Source organism: Puma concolor, chromosome E4 (assembly GCF_028749965.1).
Source record: "Puma concolor isolate L17-30 chromosome E4, mPumCon1.1.hap2, whole genome shotgun sequence".
Lineage (NCBI taxonomy): Eukaryota > Metazoa > Chordata > Mammalia > Carnivora > Felidae > Puma > Puma concolor.
The window spans coordinates 62,755,579-62,782,131 of NC_141683.1; the positions used below are offsets into that span (position 1 = coordinate 62,755,579).

General features: G+C 42.8%; 1 protein-coding gene across 4 annotated transcripts in view; it reads right to left on the bottom strand.

Moving 5' to 3' along the window:
- Positions 1-882: 882 nt before the first annotated feature.
- PLD5 (phospholipase D family member 5) overlaps positions 883-26,553 on the bottom strand; it is a 423,767-nt gene continuing 398,096 nt past the window's right edge. For 3 of the 4 annotated variants that reach the window (XM_086694252.1, XM_086694254.1, XM_086694255.1), the window contains 3 exons: positions 23,476-23,644; positions 13,976-14,090; positions 883-5,843 (listed from right to left, as the gene is read on the bottom strand). In XM_086694252.1, coding sequence (XP_086550378.1) covers positions 5,587-5,843; positions 13,976-14,090; positions 23,476-23,644 — 541 coding nt within the window. In that variant the 3' untranslated portion in view covers positions 883-5,586. Of the gene's footprint in view, positions 5,844-6,924; positions 7,021-13,975; positions 14,091-23,475; positions 23,645-26,553 lie in introns of all 4 variants that reach the window. The other variant, XM_086694253.1, reaches the window with a different exon arrangement.

The following is a 26,553-nucleotide window of genomic DNA, read 5'->3' on the forward strand; positions in this document are numbered from 1 at the left end:
AAAATTAAAAAAAAAAGAAACCAGGTCTGTCCATGTTTCTGTCTTACCAAGAGTGCAGAATTTCTCGACCATTCCTAAGATTATTTCACCCATGGAAGACAGGAGAGTCCATAATGGAATTGACAATTTTCAGCATGTCTGAGGCCAGAAGGAGCAGGTTTGATAGCCAGATTTTGTCCAAGGAGAATTTTTTCCTTACTAATTTTTCTATGAAGTAAAAATAAATCATCAATAATCTTCACCCTTCCTATGATTTAATTGGCTCCATGCACAATTGTCTCTTATTAGAATGTTAGGCAGATTTATTTTTTAAGCATGCAATTTCAGGATTCAGAAACTGCTGATAAAATCACATCATAATTGACTATTGCAGATTCATCAAGTTGGCTTTATTAAGCCTTTGTTAAACTCTCAAATGACAGCTTTAAAAAAGTATGCTTCTTCAGAATTTCTCTATCTACAAAAGGGGTACCCACTGTGTACTTTCTTTCAGAGATAAGGCATCTCAAATCCAAGTTACTCTAGCAAATCAGTAACACTGCACTCTGTGTGGGTCTTGTGAAAGGAACTGTAGTAACCACTCCCAATGTGTTGGCGTGAGTAGGCCCTCAACTTCTGAGTGGCCACACAGGAAGAGAATTTGTACATTTGGAGGAGTTGGTTTGGATGGCTTTCAAGGAATCCTCCAGACCTGAGATTCAGTCTGGGTCTGTTGAGCAGACACCAGGTGTATTTGATTATGGGTAGAAGCTTGGAAGGAATAGAGTGTGGTGGGTGGGGAAGTACGTGAGACTTGTATCCACACATATCTGTTCTGTCACAGGGAGAGAGTGTACAGTCTGGAAGCTGAGGAGAAAAATAAATGCCTCATCTCACAGAAGGAAAAGACCATATAATATTTACTTATGAAAAAAATCGAGCATTTGGTTATATGAAAAGCTTGAGAATTTTAATGATTGCCCCCAAATTCAGCCCTTTATCACACCGATTTATTTAGGGATCTCAAGGTTAATAGTATAGATATGTCCAGGTACAACTTTGTCCTATTTACATAAAGAAACATTAAAAATCCAAGATATCCTTTGTAACAGAATCAGAAGTTTAGTAGTTGAACATAACAGAAGAAAATGCAGAATAGCCTACTAAGTCTCCCATTTCTTTCCAGCAAATTGCCAAAGAAAGCGGACATGGTCGGTGACCTTTTTTAGAACTCTGTAAGTACCAGACTGCTTGCTGATGGGTCAAAAATAAGAAAGTTTGGTTTTTACTACTTCAAGAAGCTTCTAAAGAATACCTATCTAGTCACCATAAAAGCAATATCTTCATAATTCAGCCACTGATGAGAATTCTCTCAAACGAGAAAGGCAGACAATGAACTGGGGTTGACTTCGGGGCTATTAAAAATCCTCTGTCAGTTTAAATCAATAAGGTAAAAATGATGAATAGCTATTTGGTTATCAGCATAAAAAAGAAAAAGGAAAAAAAAAAGCTAAATCATAGCAAATGGAAAAATGCTGACTATGGATTCATTTATCCACTGTACCTTAGGCCAAATGGACATTATATGAATCTCTCCTTCAAAAGGCTTATAATAAAGTGCACCAGTTCATTGAGAATAAGTACAGAAATCCAAAGAATTGAACATTCGTCCGCAATGTTTGGGGCTGTTCATTAGGGACCGAGTCTGAATAACCAATAGCAAAGTCTCTTTCATTGCAGAAGGTAACTGTTCCATCACAAGTGAAGGCAGCTTTTTACATCCCTTAAGTGTTGATGATAATGGGATGAATTCTGGACAGAGAAAGTCACACAAGTGATTATACATATGAAAAAAAGGCAGATTCTGGGGTAGAATTCCTGAGACAGACGGACCCTGGGTCTGATCTTATCGAGAAATTCTTATAGTCTTTTTATTTTGTTTTGTTTTTCCCTGGAATTTAGTTCAATAGAAGTTTCTAAAAACAAACAGAGAACTCAGAATGAATCAGTCACTTGAAAATAGCCACAGGCTGGTGGGAAATGGGCTTCTGTCAGTCCCAGGTTCAGCGAGGCACTTTGAACAAACCAGCAACTGCAGTGACAAGACACAGTTTTCTAAGGGCGAGATCAACCAACAATGTGATCACACCCGTCTCACCAAGAGCCACTTGAGAAGTGAGACAAACGATAAAACAGATACAGCCTGAATAGAAAAAGGTGCCCAGATCTCCACACACACACAGTGTTCACAGCTCTTTTGTTTCTTTTACTGGGTCTGCTTTGACTTTTAGATACTAGTTTCCATTCTATGTTCCACGGGACTTTGGAAGTCTGCCAGCATCTCTTTACGAGGTCCTTTAAAGTGGGGACATTTTCAGTGTGCCTCGCTTCTGTCATTTTCAGGTACTTAAAGTGTGGCATTCACAGAGCATGGATATGATCCAGAAGATTCCACTTCCTCTCCGGTGGTTTGATAAGCTGTGATTCAGTTAGCGGATGCACTGGAGGCCAGTGACAGCACAGAGGAGGCCAACAGTGCTGATGTTTGACGGTGTGTGTCAATGACTTGGGGGTGGTCAGCACTGGGTGGCTTAGGAGGAGAGCAGGCTACATGAAAGCTGATGACACTGACACGTGTTTTTGACCGGAAGACCCACGAGAAGTTCTTATTGGACCACGCGGTAAGCGTAAGTGTTCTCACAGAGTGAATCACTGTTTAAAATCAATGCTTGAGCATAAATAAGGCACTAGGTTGATGTAAGTGGCACAGGAATCTAAACTACGGTCTTGAATGGTGTTTGCATTCTTTTTCCCCTTTGGGAAATAACTCCTGGAATATTTATGGAGGAAAAGAAACTGGAGGTTAGGTTCCTCCGAATTTCTGGCAAGGACATCTGTCAGATTGTCTCGAATTAAAGTGTTTTTGTTATGCTTTGCTTTTTCTCTTGGGAAATAACTAGTGGAGAGTGTGTTGGGGAGGGGGTGGGATAGAAAGAAGTTGTCTGTTTTGCACAGACACAGAGTCGGAAAGAGAGGAAGGCCACTTTTAGGAGGGTAGATAAAGCATCCAAATGCAAAAGAAAGTTCTGCCAAATTAAATGTTCTGTTAGGAGACATGGGCCAATTTATGACACTCTCTGTTCAGGGGCTGTTTTCCTGGCTGCCTGGAGGCCAGTGCTGCCTCCTGAAGTTGGCGACCTGGCTGAGGGGGTAGACCGCTGGGCCAGGGAGGGCTCTGCTGCTGCTGGTGCTGGTGGCACAAAGTCCCGGGACACAGTTCCTGGTGCCACTGTATTGATGGGCTCAGAGGGAAATGGCAATGGTGGCCATTTTATAAAGGATGCCATTCTCTCCTATCACATGTGGAAGTGGGGGACAATGATAGGGGCCCCATTACGCCAAGCCAACGCTTGTCCCACAGCTGTGACACACATTCCGGGTGATACTTGAGAACCAACAAGGAGGCAGCCACACCTCTCCCCTTGGATGCCCTTTTCAAACCTAGCCCCGGTTGCTTTTCTTTGCCCAGAATGGAACTTGGTATGTTTGTCTCCATGCCTACTCTTTGCTTGTTCTTTTTTCTTCCTTTTTAAAATAATTTCCAAAGCCACCTTTATTTTACTGAGATGATTGGCAGGCTAGCCACCTACTCAAATAAGGACTGGGTATACGGTCAATATTTAGAATCTTATGGCCTGGCCATTATTGGTGAAAAATTTTGTTAAGAATCGTGCGCTCTCTCCCAGCTCTCTTCACTGACTGGCCAAATATCCAGTAAAGCCTATCTTGGGAGCAACAAGAAAGGAACTACGTGACCACTAGCTGACAAACAATGGCCCTTCCACAACCAATCAAACCCACTGGATGAGATTCATAGGTTCTTCCATGACTCTACCTGGTGAAATAGAAAGCAAGTCTCTGGATACACAAAATAATAGAGATTGTTTTTCCCTGCTCTGAAAACACACGTATATGCCGGTCCTAAAGAACGATCCCCAGCACAATGTCTGGCTTCGTGTGGATGTTATTTATGCCGAAGTGACCCGACAAAATGCGCCATCAAAATGATGATGACAATCCTAATCTCCAGCGGGGTTTTTGAGTTACTGTGTTCACCCACATTTGCAGCTGGAGGCTATGGATTTGTTTTCCCTTGTAGGTTCTCTGGGAGAACCTGGTATGGATTATATCAGGATACCACAAAGATTATTTCAAGAAAAAGATTATACATCACAATGCTTAGCATTTATATAGGTTCTTTTGATTTCAAAACAAGTTATAAATATTTCCTACCGTGACAACATCCACGCGAGGTAGGTGAGTATTACTGTCCCTACGTTACCAATAGAAACACGAGGCCAAGGAGTGCAGGACTCTGTCCCAGGTCCTAGAGAGTCAGGAGCAAGCTTAAGACTGGCTTCCTGATGGCCACCTGCTCTGAGCTCCAAAGAGGCCATGCCTGTCTCTAGTGTGGCAACAGTCTCCATGAATATAGGGTTATATATTGTATAGATATAAAACAGCAACACACAACGACATTCTAGAACAATAATCCAATATTTTTGTTTCTTAGTAAAATATGTTAAGCACAGTATTTAAATTGCATTTCTCTGAAAAGCATTTGGTATATTAAATAGCTCTATAAAGCTTTGCTGGCATACCCTTAACAGCATAATGAATGATTCTGAAGAAATTAAAGTCCACAGATGCATAGAGATCTTTCCTTTATAATACCAGAAGCTAAACAAAAATGTGAAAAACTACTTTTATTCTCATAATGCAGACTTAATAGCTTGCTGGATATTAGCAGGCAGCTACATAATTTTTCTGAGCTTGAGAGAAAAGATACATATTGCTGGCTGTGGTTTTAAACTACCAATTTCAGGGGGAAATGTGGTTGAAAGGTGAAAATTAAAGACTGCCATCTCCATTAGGTATCCCCTCTGAGGAATCCCTACATTTCCAAAAGATGCCGTCAGACTCGGAACTCACATCGAGGCGAAGACAGGGGCGCCGCTAATAAGAACATTTTCTGCAAGGAGAAAATGATACAAAATAAATGGAGTGGTATCAGAAGAAGATGAACAAGGAGGCGAAAGGGTGCTTTTCAAGAGCGCTGAGGCTGGCATGAGATGTCAGCTGTTCATGCTCAGACGACTGTACAGGTCTTGGAGACGGTTTACAGAGCGAATACTTGGCTCGATCGGTCTCTCGGCTGGGGTGAAAGCCTCACTCACCTCGCTAAGAAGGGTGTGAAAGCGTTTACCTCATGCTAAGCTTCGTAAGAATGGAACAGGTAGGGCAGCAGAAAAAGTTCTAAAACTAGGAAGGAAGAGGCATCAAAGTCTTAAAATCTGTATGCAAACGTAAAAACTAACTTCCAAGCTGAAAGGACATTCTCTGTCAGGAGTCACAGGTACAAAAAATCCTACACTTAGTGTACACGCCGCTAAGATATTGTTAGATAAGATATTACATGGCGTTCGGAGAATATTTCTTTGTGAGTGTGCTTTTTTCCCTAAAAAAAGACATATTAAATTGTTTTTCTCTCCTCAAGTCCTTTATATAGAAATAGGAAACACGAGCTGTCCCGGCAGTCCCTTCACATTATACGCTGGCGGGGTCCTTGGTGCTGGCACCATACGTGGCACTTTTGTTTGAGGCGGGTTTGAGTCTGAACAGGCTGGAACAGTTAGGCTGTTTGGTCGGCTGCAAGGTCCTGGCGTAGGGCGAGTACCAGTCCCGCTCAAACACATCCTTAAGCTGCTTAATGATGCTCCTGTTGTTCCTCACATCTGCCTGGTTGATAACGAGGCCCGTGCCAGCGTTCTGGGTAAAATCGTTCCCTACCCAGTCAAAATTGCCTGCGAACAAACAAAGGAGACAGTGGCACGGCGTTAAGATCACTGGGGAACATTCCGCATTTAATGAAACACACAACAGACTCTATTAAAAAAAAATAATGACAAGGAGACTGAATTGTGTTGACAGCTCAAAAAAAAAAAAAACCTCCAAGAGGCCTTACATATGGCATATTAATATTTGCATATTATTTTGGCATTTTCTTCAGCTTTGCTCAACTTGAAACTCAAAACAAGGAATCTGCTGGTTTTTTTTTTTTGTAAATGTTATTTCTTATTGACATTCACAAGACACACTAAATACAGCAATATTGAAAATATATAGGAATACACTTAAAAAGCCTGTGAACAATTACTACCTTCTCAAAGAGACGACATCTAATCCACATGTACAAATGAGGGATTCTAATTACAGTGCCCAGAAGCTTGCATATTGAAGAAAAAGCTGAAGGCAGAGAAGGAGAACCCGTTCCTATCTGGATACACAAAGCCCTCCTTGCCTGGGCTGTAAATCATTTCCTGGGTCCAGGATCTGGCTCCTTGGCCCAGGCATGGAGGCAGTTGTGATGACGGTAGGCTTCCCAGCACGACTGTCTGGTGATACTTGGTGGATTAGTTTGCTAGGTCTGCTGTAACAAAGTTCCACAGATTTGGTGGCTTACATGACAGCAATTTGTTGCCTAATAGTTCTGGAGGCTAAAAGTCCAAAACCAATGTGTTGACAGGGCTGGTTCCTTCTGAGGGCCTGGACAGAGAATCTGTTCCAGGCTGCTCCTCTGGGCTTCTACATGGCCAGTTTCTCCCCTGTGTGTCTTCACATTCTCTTCCCTCTGTGCATGTCTGTCTCTGTGTCCAAATGTCCCTTGTCTATGAGGGCACCAGTCAAATCAGATCAGGGCCCATTCCGATGACCCCATTCTAACTTGATTATTACCTCTGTAGAGATCCTGTCTCCAAATAAGGTCATATGCTGAGGTACTGGGACTTCCAACATATGGATTTGGGGAGGACACGGTTCAGCCCATAGCAGGTAGTAAGGTTGGAATCTGTCCAAGAAGGGACTAATTGTATCTACGTCACTCACATGTAGTTCATCTTCTAGGCGAGAGTAGATAAAAGACAAGACGACCCCAGAGTGCCATATGAATCTCCTGTCTTGCCATCCATCGGGGAGAGGGTTCTAGCAGGAGAACAGTACCAATAAATGCACATTTACTGAGTGTCCAATGTCTACCAGGTACATGGGGCCATGTTATTTCTTCTGACCATTTCTTAGGGACCATGATATAAACCAGAATATGACAGTCCCTGACTTCAAGGGGTCCAGGAAGGAAACACAATGATTATAATATAAAGAGATGTAGGTATACAATGCCACAAGGGTAAGAGAAAAAGAATTTCTAACTCTGGCTGGATGAGTCAGGAAAACATTTTATTGAGGGTAAGGTTAAATTCTTTACTACACAAATGGCAATTGACGGATGTACAGAAACTCATTGCTTTGGAAATTAGAAAGCCACACCCCCAAAGGGATGTGGACAAAAATATGATCAGGATCTTGGAGCATGAGGTGGAAGAGTTAGGGATAAAGTCACGATATAGGGGCCTTAGAGAGGGAGAAGAGCTCTCCTTTATTAAGTGCCTAATATGAGCAAAGTGCTAGGCTTGGCATTTATGTCCATTATCTCACAGGGTTGGTAGGATTTACGCCTACTCCACAGATGAGAAGCCTGAGGCTCAAAGAGGTGAACAGATTTTCCTGTCACATGGCTAATCAGTGATGGACCCAGATCTCCACAATGTATAATACAATAAATGAAGCAGTGTCCTCACTAACGAAGATTTAGCTGCATCAAGACTGACAAAATGATTTCAGAAATTACCACCAGCCTGAGTCTGGTCTAAGCTCCCAAATCTGTGCTCCTCTTTGGTCCAGAGCTGTTTTCATAAAGAAAACTGAAGGCTTTTTAAGTGTAGAGCTTGATCTCCAGTCCCTCAGCAGCTCTTCAGCCACAGCTGCAGGGATATTTGCTGAATAAGACAGTAGGCATCCTTGACCCAAGGCTGGCCTGGCAGCCATCTGTGGGGGAAGAAACATCCACAGAGAGCTGATAGGTGTTCCTTCACAACGCTCATCCTGTGGGCCCCCTGCTGCTCTCTGGAGTCCCCACACTTTTTCCATATGGCACCAGAGGAGGCTGTTTCCCTGTCTCTCATGAGTTTATTCCTCAGGGCCTAATACCAGGTCCCTAAATCAAATATTATCAGCATAGAGAAAGAACTCTTCCTTCTCTTTTCTATCTCTGTCCTCCATCTCATACTGTCTCCCTGCCATACCCCCAAACACCACACCGACACTATTGATAGCTTCATGATAGACATAACTGTGGATGAATTTTTACTGTTATAAATTAGTGAACTGTCTGCCGAATGGTTCACAATACTGAGTGGGAGTCTCTTTGCCAGTGGTGTGTTTCTGACCACGTGCTCTCAGACACATGGCCACGCTCAGAGGCTCTGTGCCAATGCTCAGCGCCAGCTAAATACAGGCTTGGACTTCTTAGACTGGGGATTAGTAGCTGCTGCAGGTTAAGAGTTATTTTGGAGCCGGCTGGCAGGCAGTGCCTTCTATCCATTCCATCAACGGAAGGACTTGTGGATAAGACCCTAAAGTCTCGTGCCTACAGCTGAGCACCAGGAAGTGAATTCATTACATCAATACATTATCTCCTTCAATATTCACTGCAATCCTATGAGGTGATAATACAAAATCCATTGTACTGACGAGGAAATTAAGGCGCAGAAAGGTTAGGTAATTTGACCGAGACAGGAGTGAAAAAAATACCAGAGCCGAGTTTCAAAGTCAGCTCTGACCCCACAGCCCACCCTTAACTTCTGTTCCATGTCACCTCCAAGCCTAAAGGCCAACTGTGCATTTTCCCTGGGGACTTCAGCATCAGCTGCTCAGCTGGAGCCTTGGACCACACTGAACTCCACTCATTTGTGGACCATGCTCTCTGAAGAGCACAGACGTGGAAATGTGAGGAGAGGGGAAGACAAGGTGGGGGAGAAGTGACAAGATTTTGGAGGCTTATTCTGTGAGATTCAGCTTTTCCCTTCAGCACAGTGATGGAGCCAAGATCCTGCACCTTTGATCCTCCAAAGCTTTACTGAGGTTCTTCTCAGGAACTGCAGCCTGAGGCAGCTTTCCCAAGGTCTACAGAGGACGTCCTCCACCAGTGTGACCATTTCCCACCTTTCACTTCCTCATGGTTTGGCTAAACTTCAGAATCATGGATGTGCTCCAATATTTTCTGGGACACTGTTGCACCCAGGCCTGAGACTGCCATTTCTGCTTCCAGAATGCAGGAGAACTGTAGTGTCATCCCCAGGTATAGACGAGGGTATAGATAAGCGTTTAGACAAGCTCACTGGGAAGGTGTATGGGCCTTCAACAAGATTTCTGAGTGCCTTCACCTAACATACCACTCCATCAGCCCTCAAACAATTCAGACCAACTTCTGGACAAATTTGCCAAACTAGACTCAAATACAGTCTACAGAATTCAAGGTTAGAGAGAGGACACCATTTGGGGAATCTTCTGAAAGTCCTGCAAAGATTTAATGAGCTATAATTCCATGCAAGGATTAGTGTGGGTTTTTCTTAATTTTGCATTCTCAGCAGGTGTCTGAGTGACGACTTAAGAGATTTCCAGAACATGCTGATCATTATTTAAATTATCAATGAATTTTCTCTCCGGATGCTCTTTAAATATTTTTATACAATAACTATGCTTTGCTCTAGGGAATTAATGTTTTGCTCAACTGCTGTGTGTAAAATGAACTCATTTAAAATTGAATTATAATAGGGCTCCAGAAATAGACCCACGTAAATAAGTCAGCTGATCGTGAGAGAGGAGCAAAGGCAATCAAGGGAGCAAAAGTAGCCTTTTCAACAAATAGAAATGTTTGCCAGAATAACTGGACATGGGCGTGCGGAAAGTGAATTCTAGACACTGACCCTTTCACAAAAGTTAACTCAAAATGGGTCACAGACCTAAATGTGAGATGCAAAATTATGAAACTCCTGGAAGATAACAAATAAGAAAATCTAGATGAATTTGGGTTCAGTGGTGAGTTTTTAGATGCGACACTGAAGGCACGATCCAGGAAAGAAATCATTGATAAGCTGAACTGCATTTCAAGTTAGGAAGTTTACTCCGTGAAAGACACTGTCAAGAGAATGAAGGGATAACGCACAGGGTGGGAGAAAATATTTGCAAAAGATGCATCTGACAAAAGATTGTTATAATTATACAAAGAACTCGTAATACAGGTTCTCATAAGAAAGAAAATGAAAAATAAGAAAATGAAGAAGTAAGAAAAAGAAGAAAATGAAAAAAGAAAGAAAATGAAATAAGAAATAAGAAAGAAAATGAAAAATATGATTAAAAAATGGGCCAACGACCTCATCAAAGAAGATACTCAGATGACAAGGTAAGCATATAAAGAGATGCTCTACATCATATTATGAAGGAAATGCAAACTAAAAGCAATCATTAGCTACACTACACACGTATCAGAAGGGCCCACATCTGGAACTTGGACAACACGAAACGCTGGTAAGAATGTGGACCAATAGGAACTCTCGCTCACCGCTGCTGGGAACTGACAACTGTAGCGCCACTTTGGGAGACCGGAAAGCTCACCGCTGCCGGGAACTCAAAATGGCAGAGCCACCTGGGGAGACAGGCAGTTTCTCGCAACACTAAACATAATCTTACCATACAATCCTGCAATCACGCTCCTTGGTATTACCCAACAGGGTTGAACACATGTCCACACAAAACCTACGTGTGGATGTTTATAGCAGCTTTATTCATAATTGCCAAAACCTGGAAGCAGCCAAGATGTCCTGAAGGTGAATGGGTAGGTGAGTGGATAAAAGAACTGTGGCAGATCCAGACAATGGAATACTATTCAGTGCTAAAAAAAATAAGCTATCGAGCCATTAAAAGATACAGAGGAAGTTTGGGGCACCTGGGTGGCTCTGTCAGTTAAGTGTCTGACTTCGGCTCAGCTCGTGATCTCATGGTTCGTGGGTTCCAGCCCCACGTGGGGCTCCGTACTGACAGTGGGGAGCCTACCTGGGATTCTCTCTCTCTCTCTCTCTCTCTCCCTCGTTCTGCCCCTGCCTGACTCAAGCTTTCTCTCTCTAAAAATAAATAAATAAACTTAAAAAAATTACAGAGGAAGCTTAAATGCATGTTACTAAGTAGAAGAAGCCAATCTGAAAAGGCTACCTACTATGATTTTGACTACATGACATTTTGGAGAAGCTGAAACTCTGAAGACTGTAAAAAGATCAGTGGTTGTCAGGAGTTATGGGGAGGGAAGGATGAGTAGGTGGAGCACAGAGAATTCTTGGGACAGTGAAGCTACTCTATATATTACACATTTGTCAGGACCCATAGGATGAATGGCATCAAGGGAGAACCCTAATGTCAACAATGGACGTTGGGTGATGCTGATGTGTTAATGTAGGTCCGACGTATCATGTATGTTATAAACAAATGTACCACTTTGGTGGGGGATGTTGATAATGGGGCAGGCTGTGTGTATGTGTTGTGGGGGGCAGAAGGATGTGAGAGTTCTGTATTTTCTGCTCGATTTTGCTGTGAACCTAACTGCTCTAAATAATGAAAGTCTACTTTAAAAATGTAATATATGGAGGAAGTTACCTGGGTGGCTCAGTAGGTTGAGCATCTTGAGCTTTGGCTTAGGTCCTGATCTCGCAGTTCATGGGATGGAGCCCTGTGTTGAGGATTCTCTCTTCCTCTTAAGGCCCTCTCTCTTCCTCTCCCTTTGCCCCTCTCCCCTGCTTGCATGCACACTCTCTCTCTCAAACAAACAAACAAAAATGTATTCTATGGGAAGAAGAAGAGAGAGCCAGAAATCCATATTTACTAAGGATTTAGACAGATGCGAGACAGTGTTTGGAGGTTTTCATATATTATCTCATTTAATCCTTCTATCACCACCAAAGGGTAGATGCTATTATTCCTATTTTATAGATAAGAAAACAGAGGCACACAGAGGCTCAGAGAGATCACGTGACTTTCCATCATCTTCCAGCTTCCAGTGCCAGTGCTTGAATTCAAACAGAAGTTTTTGTGACTCCAAAACATTTAATTCATTAAAAGAACTTTAGGACACAGGTGCCACATAACTGCTCCAAGTACACATGGCACTTTAAGTAAACCCCACAGGTAAAATATCCAGATCTGAGTTCCTAATCCAACTGTGCCTGAAACCTGATCCATCCCTGTATTTTCCAATTATTGAGCCTGAAATTCCCAGTTTTGATGAAATGATTTTGAGTTCGTTTTTGTCACTTGCTTAAAAAGAAGCTGATTCATTCTACTCTCCGTAAGCTGATGAACATGAGAAAATCCAAACTATTACATCTTAAGCCACTGAGAGGGACAGCATGAATAAAGTAACATTCTCATATCCTAAAACAGCTTGAATAATAGACATTTAAAAAAATTCCAATCCTCTCTTCTCCTAATGTGGACACATGACTATTCGAAATGGAAAAAGAACACCTTTCTAGAAGGCAGGATGGAGTAACTAACTGTCCGGTGGCTGATGGCAGTGTCTTCCTCTGGTTCCAGGGTGGGGGTGGGGCTCTGGGTGCCGTGGATCCTAGAACTCGCTCTTCTTCACATCTGCATGTTTAAGTCAATTCCTGTCTTACGGTCCTCATTTCTAAACTGTAGGTGATAAAGGCCACCCTCCCTATCAGCAAATGAGATAGGGGCGCCTGAGTGGCTCAGTTGGTTAAGCATCTGACCTTGGCTCAGGTCAGGATCTCACAGTTGGTGAGTTGGAGCCCCGTGCTGGGCTCTGTGCTGATAGCTGAGCCCGCTTCAGATCCTCCTGTTCCCCCCTTTCTCTGCCCCTCCCCTGCTTGTTCCAAAAATAAATAAACACTAAAAAAAAAAAAAAAGCAAATGAGATAAAGTGGTTTACAAAGCACAAAGGGCATATTCCACTCACTCAGTGAATGGGGGAACACCCATATTCCATATTCTTTCATTCCACACACGTTTTTCTTTTCTATTTGGAGACTGCCACTTCATCTTTACAGTAATAGCCACGCTGCTGTTTTGTGATTTATGTACCTTCTTTTATAGATAATAATTTCCACTCTGCAGTTGATGGTACCAATTAAGGGGTTACCCTGGACTCACCCACACTGTAGGAAAGGAGAACAGATCCGACACACGAGTAAACAATTCCACCAGGAGGTATGATTTCTGCATCTGGGTTGTGAAATTACCTTACAAATAAAAACTAGGGTGCCTGGGGGGTTTAGTCGGTTAAGCGTCCAACTCTTGATTTCAGCTCAGTTCTCACAGTTCGTGGGGTCAAGCCCTGTGCACGTGAGGAGGTGCACTGACAGCACAGAGCCTGCTTGGGATTCTCTCTCTCTCCCTCTCTCTACCCCTCCCCTGCTCGTGCTCTCATCCTCTCTCTCTCAAAATAAATAAATAAACATTTTATAAATAAAAATAAAAAATACACGAATCAGGTATTATCTGTGTGCCAGCGGTTTTAAATGTGCAAGGCGCTTTGCAGATATCCATTCCACTTAAATTTCACGGAATGAGGTAGAAACTATTATTAGCCCCATTTTACAGATGAGAAAACTGAGGTGTAGACAGCTTAAGTAAATTCTCCAGGGTTAGACATTTATAAAGTGGCAGAGGTGGGACTGCTGCCCAAGAAGTGCTCATTTGGCACTGAGCGGCCACCACGTCTGCTGCTGTAACTCACGACAGGTTGGCTGTGGTAGGTGGGTGCTCATCCGACCACCAGGACTCACTTTTGATGAGCCATTTGCCTCCTCACCTATCAAATGAGGCAAGGAGACCAAAGAACTTCCGAAAACACTTACAAAAAAACATCTTCTGTGGTGTGCTTGTGCTTGAACCAAGCCCTAGAGGAGATGTTCAGTTCAAGAGCTCTTGGCCCTCACCCTCCTGTTTCCTCCAGGGCCCCATGGGGTACGGAAAAGCACAGTCGGACCGCCACTGACCCGCACTGTCCCCTGAGGAGGCTGACACCTACCGATGTAAGCTGCGCCGTCTGTCACCATGTACTTGTTGCGATTTAACTTAGGAAAGGCGTGATCTTTTTGTTCTTTTGTAGCACAAACATTCTCTCTCTCCAGATCAAAAAACTTCTGTAAGACACAAAAATAAACCCATTCGTAAAGCAGGTGAATAGACAACATTTTTGGCTTTGTGCAAGAGCACAAGAGCGTGTCTTATCCAAACAGCCGCAGCAGACCTCATACTGGGTTATTAAAGCCACAATCTTGTTTCTTCATATAGAGGAAGCTATTTTTGTTCTCAAGCCTATATGGGCGACAAGAGAGAAAATTAGCGTGCTCAACTAGGTCTATAATGAACGCTTTGAAGCTGCAAAATGAACACAAAATTCATTCTTTCACCAGGGCGAGGGCCAGACGTTGGTTTAATTCTCATTGTCATATTCATCAGGGTGCAGCAGCATCTGAGGTCGGCCTCAGGGCACTTTCTGTCATGCACACCGATGAACTGAATGAATATTCCTCTGTGTTGCATACATTATAAGAAGCAGTAGGCTCGTGGCAATGACTAGCTGATTAAGCTGGGGATTTGCAAAGGTCAAAACAGATTTTTGCCAAAGGAACAAATATTTTCCATCTAAACACCTAGGTCTACAAGCTCTTTTAATAAGCAAGTCAAAAAAAAAAATCATTTCAACCCAGGAATCCTGAATTTCAACTTTAATGTGACCCGAAAAGCACCTGAGGCCCGGGATGTGGGGGCTGACAGTGGGGGTAGGCGGGCTGGTGCCTCTGGAATCTGCTGGAACTGGTAGCTGCTTAGATGAGGACTGAACTGTGACAGAGCTCACAGAATACACACCATCAAAGGTGAGGTCTCAGATCTCCTCCACGCCAGAAAAGGCTGAGCATTTTCAGCACTGTGTGTGGAATCTTCCTGGATTGAATGTCTTACGGCTGTGGGATCATGCGTGTTTGAAGGAAAGAGGCAGAGAGAAAAATGAGATGCTACCTAGAAATGGAGACATCATTTAGTTTGAAACCTGTAACTGTCTGGGGCTCCTGGGTGGCTCAGTCCGTTAAGCACCTGACTCTTGGTTTCGGCTCAGGTCATGATCTCACAGTTTGTGAGTTTGAACCTCGCATCGGGCTCTGCAACTGTCAGTGTGGAGCCTGCTTGGGATTCTCTCTCTCTCCCTCTCTCTGCCCCTCTCACTCTATCAAAGTAACTAAACTAAACTGAACTAAACGGAACAAAACGAAAACTGTAAGTGTTCAAGTTTGGCTTGGGGAAACAATGAGGATTGGTCTTCCCCTTTGCCCAAGGGTGAGAAAGGAGTGATAAACTGGAGGATCACCAAGGTCCCCTGCAGCCCTTGAAAATTCTATTCTGATTTTCTGCAGATTCCTTGAGATCAATGGTGCACAGGCCAAAATCTACTCCCCAAGAACTGTCACTTGCACATCACAGAGGACAGTGTTACCTGGGGCCACATTACCATGATGATAGGTAATGCTGCATCAGTTCCCTTTCTTCCCAGTTCCTGTCTCCTGCAAAATCTGTGTCATTTGGAGGGCTCACATATAGCCACGTTTTGTGGACTCTTCCCATGGACTTGATTACCTGTGAATGCTCTTATGTCATAGTTATATATCTGTGAGGTCCTGTGTTACCCACCTGTCATTCAGTAAAAGCAGTCACCCTGCTCAGACATTCTATCACAACACATGTCCACACACTCTACTGCCTCCTTTTGAGGAAAATATTATTGTGGAATCACAATGGATGTAAAAAAGAACAAAATATATATCCTAATTTAAGTTTGGGATGTCATCACTGCTTGAGGCTCTACGGATAACCCATTTGCTCTAGAAAGCTGAAGATGCCCAAAAGAGGGAGACAGCTTTATCTGGGAGACTAAAGTGGCAGCAGAAATCATACTGTATTCACTGACATACTACTAAACACCTAATATGCTGTAGGTGACAGCAAAGACTTTTCAAAAGTGATTTACTTTTTAAATGTTTTTCAAAGTTTATTTATTGAGAGAGAGAGAGAGAGGGAGAGAGAGAGAGAGAGAGAGAGAGAGAGAGAGAGAGGCAGTGAGACAGGGAGAGAGAGAATCCCAAGCAGATTCCACAATGTAAGTGTAGAGTCCAATGCAGGGCTTGATCCCATGAATGGTGAGATCATGACCTAAGCCGAAATCAAGAGTCAGACACTTAACCGACTGATCCACCCAGGAACCCCAAAAGTGATTTATGAACTTATTAAAAAATAAAAGCCTAGCTGACAGGGGCAATTCTGTGAATGCAGTCTGTTTCCCATGAGTCCCCTCATGGACATAAATCCCCCCAAGCCAAGGATAGGGGTGCCCACTCCTCCGAGGAGAGAGATTCCCTGCCTCACTCCCAGGCAGTTGTCTGCTTTATCAGGGCTTAAAGACTCCAGAAGACATGCTTCACTCAAGGTTCCAATGCCCACTTGTCTTGGAAAAGCTCTCACCCATCTGTGTTCTAGATGTAGGGGCCGCAGGCTTCATTCCCACCCAGGCTTATCTTGATGCTTAGAAGTGCAGGGCCTGGCTTCCATGAGGACCAGAGTCTCTGTTTCATGAAACGTCCAATGGTGAACTATTAATGTTTGGTTCATTCAAGTAATGAGACCATGAGTGTTTGCAAAGACGGAGCTAAGTAGAGAATAAAATAATGGATTCTACTTTCCTTGTAATTTCTTGCAAGTCTTAAATGAGAGCACTAATTTCATGATGGAGATTTCAACTGACAATGGCTTAGAGAAGAGATAGGAGCAAATGCACCATGTGTGATGGGCCCCAGACATTTTCCCCTCTGCTTCTGCTTGTATTAGTCATATCTTCTTATTTTCTGTATTCAGATGCTTTGACATTTGGGTCCTGCTGAGCCTGGAGGGATTGCCCTTCTGAGGGCTGGCTAATTCCTAGAGATAGCAAACAACTTGCCTGTGAGCACACTTCTCATATGTAAACCAAACAGTCCAGGGACCATACCCAGAACCACCTCCTTTATGGGCTCTCACACTCTGGGTCACTATCCGTCTGCTCTAATCACCCCAGGGTCAGGTACCAGGAAATCAGGGACAGCTCCTAGGCCCAAGGGCCCACTGAAATTATTCAAACTTGCCGATCCTAAATTGGCTTACCCTGCTTGCTTGTTCCACCACCACGTAAACCAAACAAAGGCCCTTGCCCATATTTCCCCTCACTCCTGCCTTATGCCCCCTTCTCTTGAGATCTATGGATAAAACAAACTATTTTTGCAATGGCTGTTGTCTTCTGATCCATTGATGTTGTCACACCTCAATCATAATTAAAGTTATATTTTAAAACACTGTGATATCTGGTAAGTCTGATTATGGTACCCCTCTAAGTGCAAGCATACTGTACTCTGAGTAAATGACTTCCCCCAAAAGATTCTTCACCCCTCTCCAAGCACATCCCCCGTTTGAGAAAATGGCAAAAATGACTCCACATCCACCATGTCTTGGACATGGGCTGTGTTCCCTCCACTCAGTGGTTCCCATAGAGCCTTCCTAAGGCTCCCTTTTTTATTTCATCCATCCATCCATCCATCCATCCATGCATTCCACATATATGCTTTGAATGCTTTGTGCCAGCATCATGCTAGGCCCTGGGAATACGATGGTGAACCTATTCACTGCCATGCAGCCTCACATGCCACTTCAGTTATCTGGAAAATGCTATCCCTGCAGATGAAACAATCCCCAGCATTCTCTTGTCCATGGAAAGGTACTGAACACAAACTGACTCTATTCTCCTGGTTCTCTGCCTGGCTTCCTGGGTCCATCCAGTGTTTCCTATAATCCCTGATATCTGATTCCAAACTAAAGTTGGTGCCCTGATGCAACTCCTGGTTATCACACTCATTTGCAAACCTGGCACGGAAAATAGACCTACAGTAGTAATCACAGACCTGTTGTTATTTCCATTTTATCGAGAAGTAATTGACGTCTATCACTGCATAAATTTTAGTTGTACAGCATGATGTTTTGATTTACATATATTGTGAATGATGATTGCAATAGGTGCAGCTAACAGCCATCTTCTCATACATTGTATCATACAGATACAATACAAAGAAAAGAAAAGAAAAGAAAAGAAAAGAAAAGAAAAGAAAAGAAAAGAAAAGAATGAAGAAATTTTTTTTTTCTCTTTGTGATGAGGACGCTTTGGATTGATTTCCTTGACAACTTTCCTACGTATCCTACAGCAGCATTAGCAGAAGTCATCACGTTGTACATTATATCCCTAGTACTTATCTTGTAACTGGAAGTTTGTACCCTTTGACCACCTTGCTTCAATTCCCCCGCCTCTCACCCTCCCCCCCCACCTCTGGTTACCACAAGTCTGATCTCTTTTTCTATGACTTTGTGTGTGTGTGTTTTAATTTTAGATTCCACATACAATTGGTATCATACAGTATTTGTCCTTCTTTGCCTGACTTATTTCACTTAGAATAATGCCTTCAACGCCCATCTATGTTGTCACAAATGGTAGTATTTCCTCATTTTTATGGCTGAATAATATCCCATTGTATATATATACCACAACTTCTTTATCCATTCATCCACTAACGGGCACATAGGTTGTTTCTGCGTCTTGGCTACTGTGAATATTGCTGCTATGAACATGAAGATGCAGATACACTTTTGAGTTAGTGTTTTGGTTTCTTTGGGATATACTTCCATAAGTAGAATTACTAAATCACATGATAGTTCTATTTTTAATTTGTAAAGGATGTTTCATACTGTTTTCCATGGTAGCTATACCAATTTAAATTCCTACCATGAATTCCCTTTTCTCCACATACTCACCAGCATTTGTTACCTCTTGTCTTTTTGGTGATGGCCATTCTAAAAGGCATGCTGTGGTATCTAATAGTGGTTTTAATTTGCATTTCCCTAATGACTGGTAATGTTGAGCATCTTTTCATGTACCTGTTGGCCTTCTGTCTATCTTCTTTGGAGAAATGTCTATTCAGCTCCTTTGCCCATCTTTAAATTGGGTTATTTGCTATCGAGTCATATGAGTTCTTGATGTATTTTGGCTATTAACCCCTTATCAGATATGTGGTGTGCCAATATTTCCCCCCCCTTCCATAAGTTGTTTTTTCACATTGTTGATGGTTTCTTTTCTTGGCAGAAGCTTTTTAGTTTGATGTAATCCCATTTGCTTATATTTATTTTTGATTTTGTTGCTTGTACTGTAGAGGTCCTATCCAAAAAATTATTACCCTAATCCATGTCAAGAAGCTTTGTTTCTGTGTTTTATTCTAGTAATTTCATGGTTTCAGGTCTTACATTTATGTATTTAATCCGTTTTGTGTTACTTTTTATGAGTGGTGTATGATATGGGTCCAGTTTTATTCTTTTACATGTGAATATCCAGTTATCTCAGTACCATATATTGACAAGGTTGTCTTTTCTCCATTGAGTATTCTTGGCTCCCTTGGCTGTGTATGCTTGGGTTTATTTCTGGTCTCTTGATTCTATTCCACTGGTCTATTTGTCTGTTTTTATGCCAGTACCATATTTGATGACCATAGCTTATTATAGTATAGCCTGAAATCAGAAAATGTTATAATTCCTTCTTTGTTCTTCTTTCTCAAGATTTCTTTGGCTATTCAGGTTCTTTTGCAGTTTCATATAAATTTTTCAGTGTTTTTTCTACTTTCTACATCTAAAGGATGCCATTGGAGTCTTGATAGTATTGCATTGAATCTATAGATAGATTTCGGTTGTATTGACATTTTAACAATATTACTTTTTCTAATATCTTTCCATTGTTTTGTGTTGTCTTTGATTTATTTCATAAATACCTTAGAGTTTTCAGTGTAGAGATTATTCACCTCCTTAGTTAAATTTATTCCTAAGTATTTTATTGTTTTTAATACTAGTGTATATGGGATCCATTTCTTTATTTCCCTTTCAGAAATTTCATTGTTAGTGTATAGAAACACTACTGATTTTTGTGTGTTAATTTTGTATTTCTGTAACTTTGCAGAATTCATTGATTAAATATAACATTTTTTTTCTTTTGGCTGAGTCTTTAAGATTTTCTATATATAAAGTCATGTTGTCTGCAAACTGACAATTTTGCTTCTTCCTTTTCAATTCTGATCCTTTTTATTTCTTTTTCTTGCCTGATTGCTCTGGCTAGGACTTCCAGTACTATGTTGAATGGGAGTGGTAAAAATGGGAACCCTTGTCTTGTCTCTGATCTTAAAGGAAAACTTTTCATCATTGAGTATGATGTTAGCTGTAGGTTTCATAGACCTGTTTCTACTTCTAATACTTATTTGTGAACTCAGACATGTGCATGGCTACCTCAGTTTATAAAAACCAGTAAAATGGAAATAAAAATTTCTATTTTATCAATATTACCAGAATGTTAGGAAGATTAAAACAAAATATATGTGGGAAGCATGCTTTTTTTTTGAAATTTATAGTAAATTCTGGAATTTTATGTCTTTAAATTGTTGATAGTTTCAACTTTTAAAAATATTTAATGGCATGATTGAGTTAAAAAACATCTTATCTGATATTTTTGTTGATCCTCAGAGATACATCAGTCAGATGAGTAGCCTCTCAGGTCTTCAAGCAGATATAAATATGATGTTTTTAATATAGGTAGGAAAGACAAAAAAATCTTTATAACTTCAATTATTTGTTCTACTTGCTGACCATACAGTATGAGGTTTAAGAGCCCAGTCTCTGGAGTTAGAAAGACTTGTATTTGAATCTCTCTCCACTATTAACTAGTGTCCTGGAGAGAAATTATTTAATTTCTTCAGGCTTCACTCTCAATGTGTGTACAATGGGAAAATTTCCCACTTCATAGTGTGGTTATGAAGATTAAATAGTACATACAAAGTATTTAATGCAGCGCCTGTCTAAATGTCTATACTCATGAATATAACCAATTCCTTCATTTGTTTAAAAAAATATTAAGCACTCACTACATCCAGGCAATGTGACGTGAGATGCTGCCATAACGGCAGCAATAAAAACTTAATAAAAGATGGGGCAATGGTTTATCCCATGGGCAGCAGGCAGTAAGGAAATTGGTATTGCAGGATGGAAATAATGGAGACCCATGTTAATGCAGTGGAAAAATACTTGGTAAGACCGTAACCTGCACTGATTTAGAAGGAAGACTAAGCACCCCCAAACCTTTGGCTACAGGGCAACGGATGGGAAAACAAATTGTTAACAGTGTATATGGGTCATTACTAGTGCTTTTAGGAAGTTAGTAGAGGAGATAAATGAGCTCAGAGATGGATTTGCTGGCTCGCAAGCACATATGGAAGGGAACAGCTACGCTAGAAATATGGTATTTCAAAGGGCTGGAAAAACTGTGCTGGGAGCCCAATAGTAGAAAAGAAATTTGAAGAATGCTTTAAGTGGTTGAGTTAAGACTCATTTACGGGGACACACAGGTAGCTCAGTCGGTTAAACCTCTGACTTCAGCTTAGGTCATGATCTCACGGTCTGTGAGTTCAAGCCCTGCATCAGGCTCTGTGCTGACAGCTCAGAGCCTGGAGCCTGCTTCAATTCTGTCTCCCTCTCTCTGTGCTCCAACCCCCCATCATGCTCACTCTCTCTCTCTCTCTCAAAAAAAAAAAAAAAAAAAAAAAAAAAAAGAGACTCATTTCTGCAGCAAAGATCAGATAACTGAAGTAATCATAATTGGTATAATCTTCCCACCCAAGTCTGATGACCTGAATGAAGCCACCGTTAATAGGAAGAGACAGAAGGGGGGAGGGGAGAGGAAGAGGAAGGCTGAGGCAGAGGTATATGGGAAAGGAAGCATGATTAGTGAAGTTTGGGAATTATGTACAACAAAATCTTTGGTTGTGGCTACTGGTACTTGGAAATGACTAGAAGCAAACAAATCAGAAGCCTATTATGTTTCTGAGAAAATTGCATTGCCAGAGAAACCATGAGCTAGAACCAAAACCTCCTTTAACTGTTCACGCTGAAAACAACCTTGGGAGCTGGCACAGGAGGACTTCACTGTACCTGCCCAGAAGGATTTTACGATCACTTGGACCAGTGACTGCTGAGTGTCCTCTCCTGAATGGGAGTTTTTACTGTCCTTCTCCTGTTCCTGTTATGTGGGGAGGAGGCAACTTCAACCTGGGTCTTGGGTCTCGTAGGAGACTGTTGTTTTGTTTTTAGTTTCTGTTTATTGAACTATGAAATGCCATATCCAGATTTGCTGTCCAGTCCTGCACATCACTAGGAGGTCCTGAACTTTGAGCTGTGCAAAGCCACACTCATAAGCTGTCTCTGCCACTGAATGTGGACAGGTGAGTGACTTCTGAGCAGCAGAATGAAGGCTAAAGGGATGTTCACCACCTCCAGGTCTAACCCATAAATGTCTCCTGGGAAGCCCTCCAGTCTCTCTCTCCTTCTGATCGACCTTGGGATGTTGAGGCTCAGGACTATCTTGGAAGGTATGTGTCAGAGTGGATGGTGGTGCCCCTGTCATCTTGGGTCCTTAAATGCTGCATGGAGCACAGACCCATCACCTAGAAGGGTGCCTGGCAGAAAGTAGGATCTTGGGGTATATATTTTTAATGTTTATTTATTTATTTTGAAGGAAAGAGAGAGAGTAAGCAGGGGAGGGGCAGAGAGAGAGGGATAGAGAATCCCAAGGGAACTCCTCACCATCAGCACAGAGCCTGATGCAGGACTTGAACCCGCAAACTGTGAGATCATGCCCCGGGCCAAAATCATTAATAAGATGTTTAACTGAGTGAGCCACCCAGGCACCCCTCTCAGGGTACTTTTGCTGAATGACTGCAGTGGAGGCTGGAAAATGTAAGCCCTAAAGGACTAGAGGGCATTAGTCAGATAAAGCATGGAGGAGAAGAGTGTTATGGGCAGAGGGAACAGCATGTACAAAGGCCCTGAGGTGAGGAAGAGGAAGTCACAGGTAAGGACCCAAGGAAAGTCAAACATGAGCTAGGGAGTTACCACACTGAAAGTAATACCAATTCCCAATCTTGCCCCGCTCAGAGTAGGCGGATATGGATTAGCATGTGGCCCCCGGGGGCTGGAACAAGGGCAGGAGCTAAGCCAGGGGCACGTTGGGGCTGGGGGAGGCTGTGCAGGTGCATGTGACCTCACTGAGGTCATGGCCTTAGGAACTGGAATGGCAGGCAGCAGAACGAGGCAGACCCAACAAAGTGGAGAGGACACCACGGGCAGTGTATAAAAACAGGGCAGGGCCAGGAGGCAGCAGGAAATGTGGGATCCAGGCTCCTTTTCTCGAGAGTGTTTGTCTTGAAACATTACTTATCCTACTTCTGAAGTGCTTTTTCACTATCAGAGACTGTTATCCTGGTTCTTACTTGGCAGTTCACATGAGTGCAAACGCTCATAGCTTTCACAGATGTGCAGAGGGAATCAGCCCTTTTTATTTAATAATACGTAAGCCAATGTCATACTTACAACTTTCAAACTGCAGTTGGCTATTTCAGTGCAAATAGCCTTAAGAGATGAAATAAAGTTAAACGTAAGGGGGTCCGTTTCCTTCCAGAAGCTTATCAGGAGTCGGACTTTAACGCTTCGCAAAACTAAGGCTTCTCTGATTTTCCCATCCAAGTCTGGCCAGTAAGTCCTGCAGAAATAATACCCATGTGGATAAAAACAAAGAAAATAAGTTAGCTGGGGGAAAGTAATATACTAGACTACAAAGAACATTTATATATTAACCCAATCGTTAACTGCTTTCTGTAAATAACTTGATTGGATATTTGGAGAGAGGCTTTACTGGGTCCTGCCCCTGCCTAAAACGTGTTCTCCCACCAGCAGGGCCTCAGGGTGTGTGTGCGGAGTATGCGGACAGGTTGGCCTCGACCGTGTGCTACCCTGGCCACACTTACACCCACCTCCAGCTGGACCTTAGCTCATACGTGTGCAAAGAATCAACTGTCCAACAGAGTTCCAGTTCGGAGCCTCGAGCACCTCTTTGGTCCCCAAATGCTGCCTGAACCCCTCTTCTTTGGAAACTGCCCCCCAAATGAGCTTCTGCTCTGGTCATCCCCTTACTCTTACTTCCAGTTGCCTTCCTCTCTCCTGACCAAGCCCCCAGCTACTCTGGCCCTTGGACTCCTCCATCAGGCAAACGGTTTCTCCTGGAGGCTCAGCCTCTTCCCTCAATCCTTAGTCTTCTGCCTTAATTAAATCCTGACCAGAGACTCTCCAGAAGTCTGGCCATGTATTTTTCTACGAGAGTTTGCCCACTTAGTGTAAGAAGTGGGGTCAGCCCCCCACCAACACACACAATGTCACTTCCAGAACTGTCATTCAATTCTCATTTAAGAAGGAAAAACAACAAATGTTTCCTTCGGAAGGATAAGCCCCGAATCTCTGTCTCCCCTCGGCCCTGACAAACCTTGTTTGTTCACTTGTTCACATCTTCCCCTAGATCCAGGCCAACTCAGTTTGGACTAGTAAAGTATTATTCAAAACATTAGCCTGTTGGCCTCATGATCACTGCACCTCCAAAGCTCTCCTCTTTATATTGGACTGGCTGCGGTTCTACAGCATCCCATACTCTGGGAAATCCTCACTGACCATGTTCTTGCCCTGCGTGGGCCCAGCCCGGTGACCCTCTCACTCTCCTGCTCTATCCGCTTTGGGTCCCCTTTCTGGCCCAGCCTAACCTCAGTGCCGATTGCCTGAAGGACACCTGCCCTGATCCTTCCTCTTAGCTCTTGGTAGCATCTAAATCCTGGCTCAGAGCCTCACCTAGCCACACACACAGGTCTATTTCAATGGTCACAAAGCCGAGGATTACTGAACAAAGTCAGTTCAGCCTGTGAAGCTGAAGCCAGCACGAGCCCATCAGGGCCTTCACCACCATCCAGCACCCCTGTCCTTGCCTTGGGCGGTTCTGCCTCCCAGACCTTTCCGTCATTACTCTAAGCTGTACCCCACTCGAGCTAAATTTGTTGCTTCCTCTGTCCACAAAAACGGAGCTTCTCAGTCATGGTGTCCCTCAGATTTCCACCCTTGAGAGCCTCATACATCCTTCTCCCCTTCCTTCTGGCTTAGAGGATAAGGCAACCTTGTTCAGGGTCAGACCTGTACCACTCTGCCTCTTGGGCTGGTCCCCTGACCCTCTGCAGCTGTGTTTCACCGGTCATTCCTTCCTGAAGACAGTCTCAACTCCCCCACCTCCCCACCTTTCTTGTAGTTTGAGAACAAAATGTAAATCTCATCCATTCAGAGAAAATTTCCCTGACTCTGTATCACTCTGTGGCTGGTGCACAATCTCTTCTTTTTTGAACAAATCTATCATCTATCTATCTATCTATCTATCTATCTATCTATCATCTATCTATCTATCTATCTATCTATCTATCTATCTATCATCTATCTATATTTGAGTATAGTTGACACACAATGTTACATTAGTTTCAGGCGTACAATGTAGTGATTCAACATCTGTATGTGATGCTGTGCTCACCACGGTGACCTGCCATCTGTCCCCACACAACACTGTTACACCATCCCTGAGGACATTCCCTATGCTGTGCCATTCATCCTTGTGACTTACTCATTGCACCACTGGACGTCTGGATCTTCCTCTGTCCTTCACCCATTTTGTCCCTCCCCTGCCCCTCCCCACTGGCAACCGTCAGTTTTCTCTCTGTATTTCTGGGTCTGTTTCCACTTTTTTTTTTTGAACATAACTTCTTGACAGTGTAATCTAGAACATCCGACTTGACTTCATCACCCCTGCTCACTTCTCAGCCTCTTGCCCCCCTGGCCTCCAGCTTGCCATTCTGCAAATCCCCAAGTCAGCAGGGATAGGCCAACTGCCACATCTAATGGATATCATTCAATTCTTATTTTAGTCAGTCTATGTCACATGCAGCTCTGTTGATGGTTTCTTCCTTCTTGATGACTAATTCCATTGGCTTCCGTGACCCTGTGGTTTGATGGTCCGTCCCCTATCTCTCAGAATGCCTCTTTGTCTCTTCTATGGTCAATGTTCCCATCCTATTCCATCACCACCCTCTGTTCTCCTCACTGTATATGCCAACCCCTTGGTGGCTTCATTTATGTACCTGATTTCAACTGTCCTCTATAATCTGAAAAGCTCCAAATCCGAATCACCAGGCTAACCCTCTTCAGACTTCGTTGTGAATATCTTCGTAAGATCTTTACCGATCTGGACCTTCACAAGAACCTCAAATTCACAAGTCTGCTTACTTCCTTATATTTTTTGTAGCCTCCACTTTGCACAATGTTCATCCTCTAATCACCCAAGGTAAAAACTCGGCAATAATTCTTACATCTGCTCTCCTTTTTACCATTCACCATGTATTTCAAAAATATTCTTGGCAAGTACGTCCTTTATTCTGTCCTTCCTATCCCTCATTAACCCTGACCTGGGCCACTATAACAGCTCCAAGGTGGTTTCTCTGCCTCCAGTCTTGTCCCTGTCAAGTACATCTTCCATGGCCACCAAAGGGATCTGTCTAAAAGCACATCTCCCTTGATTAAAACATAACGGAC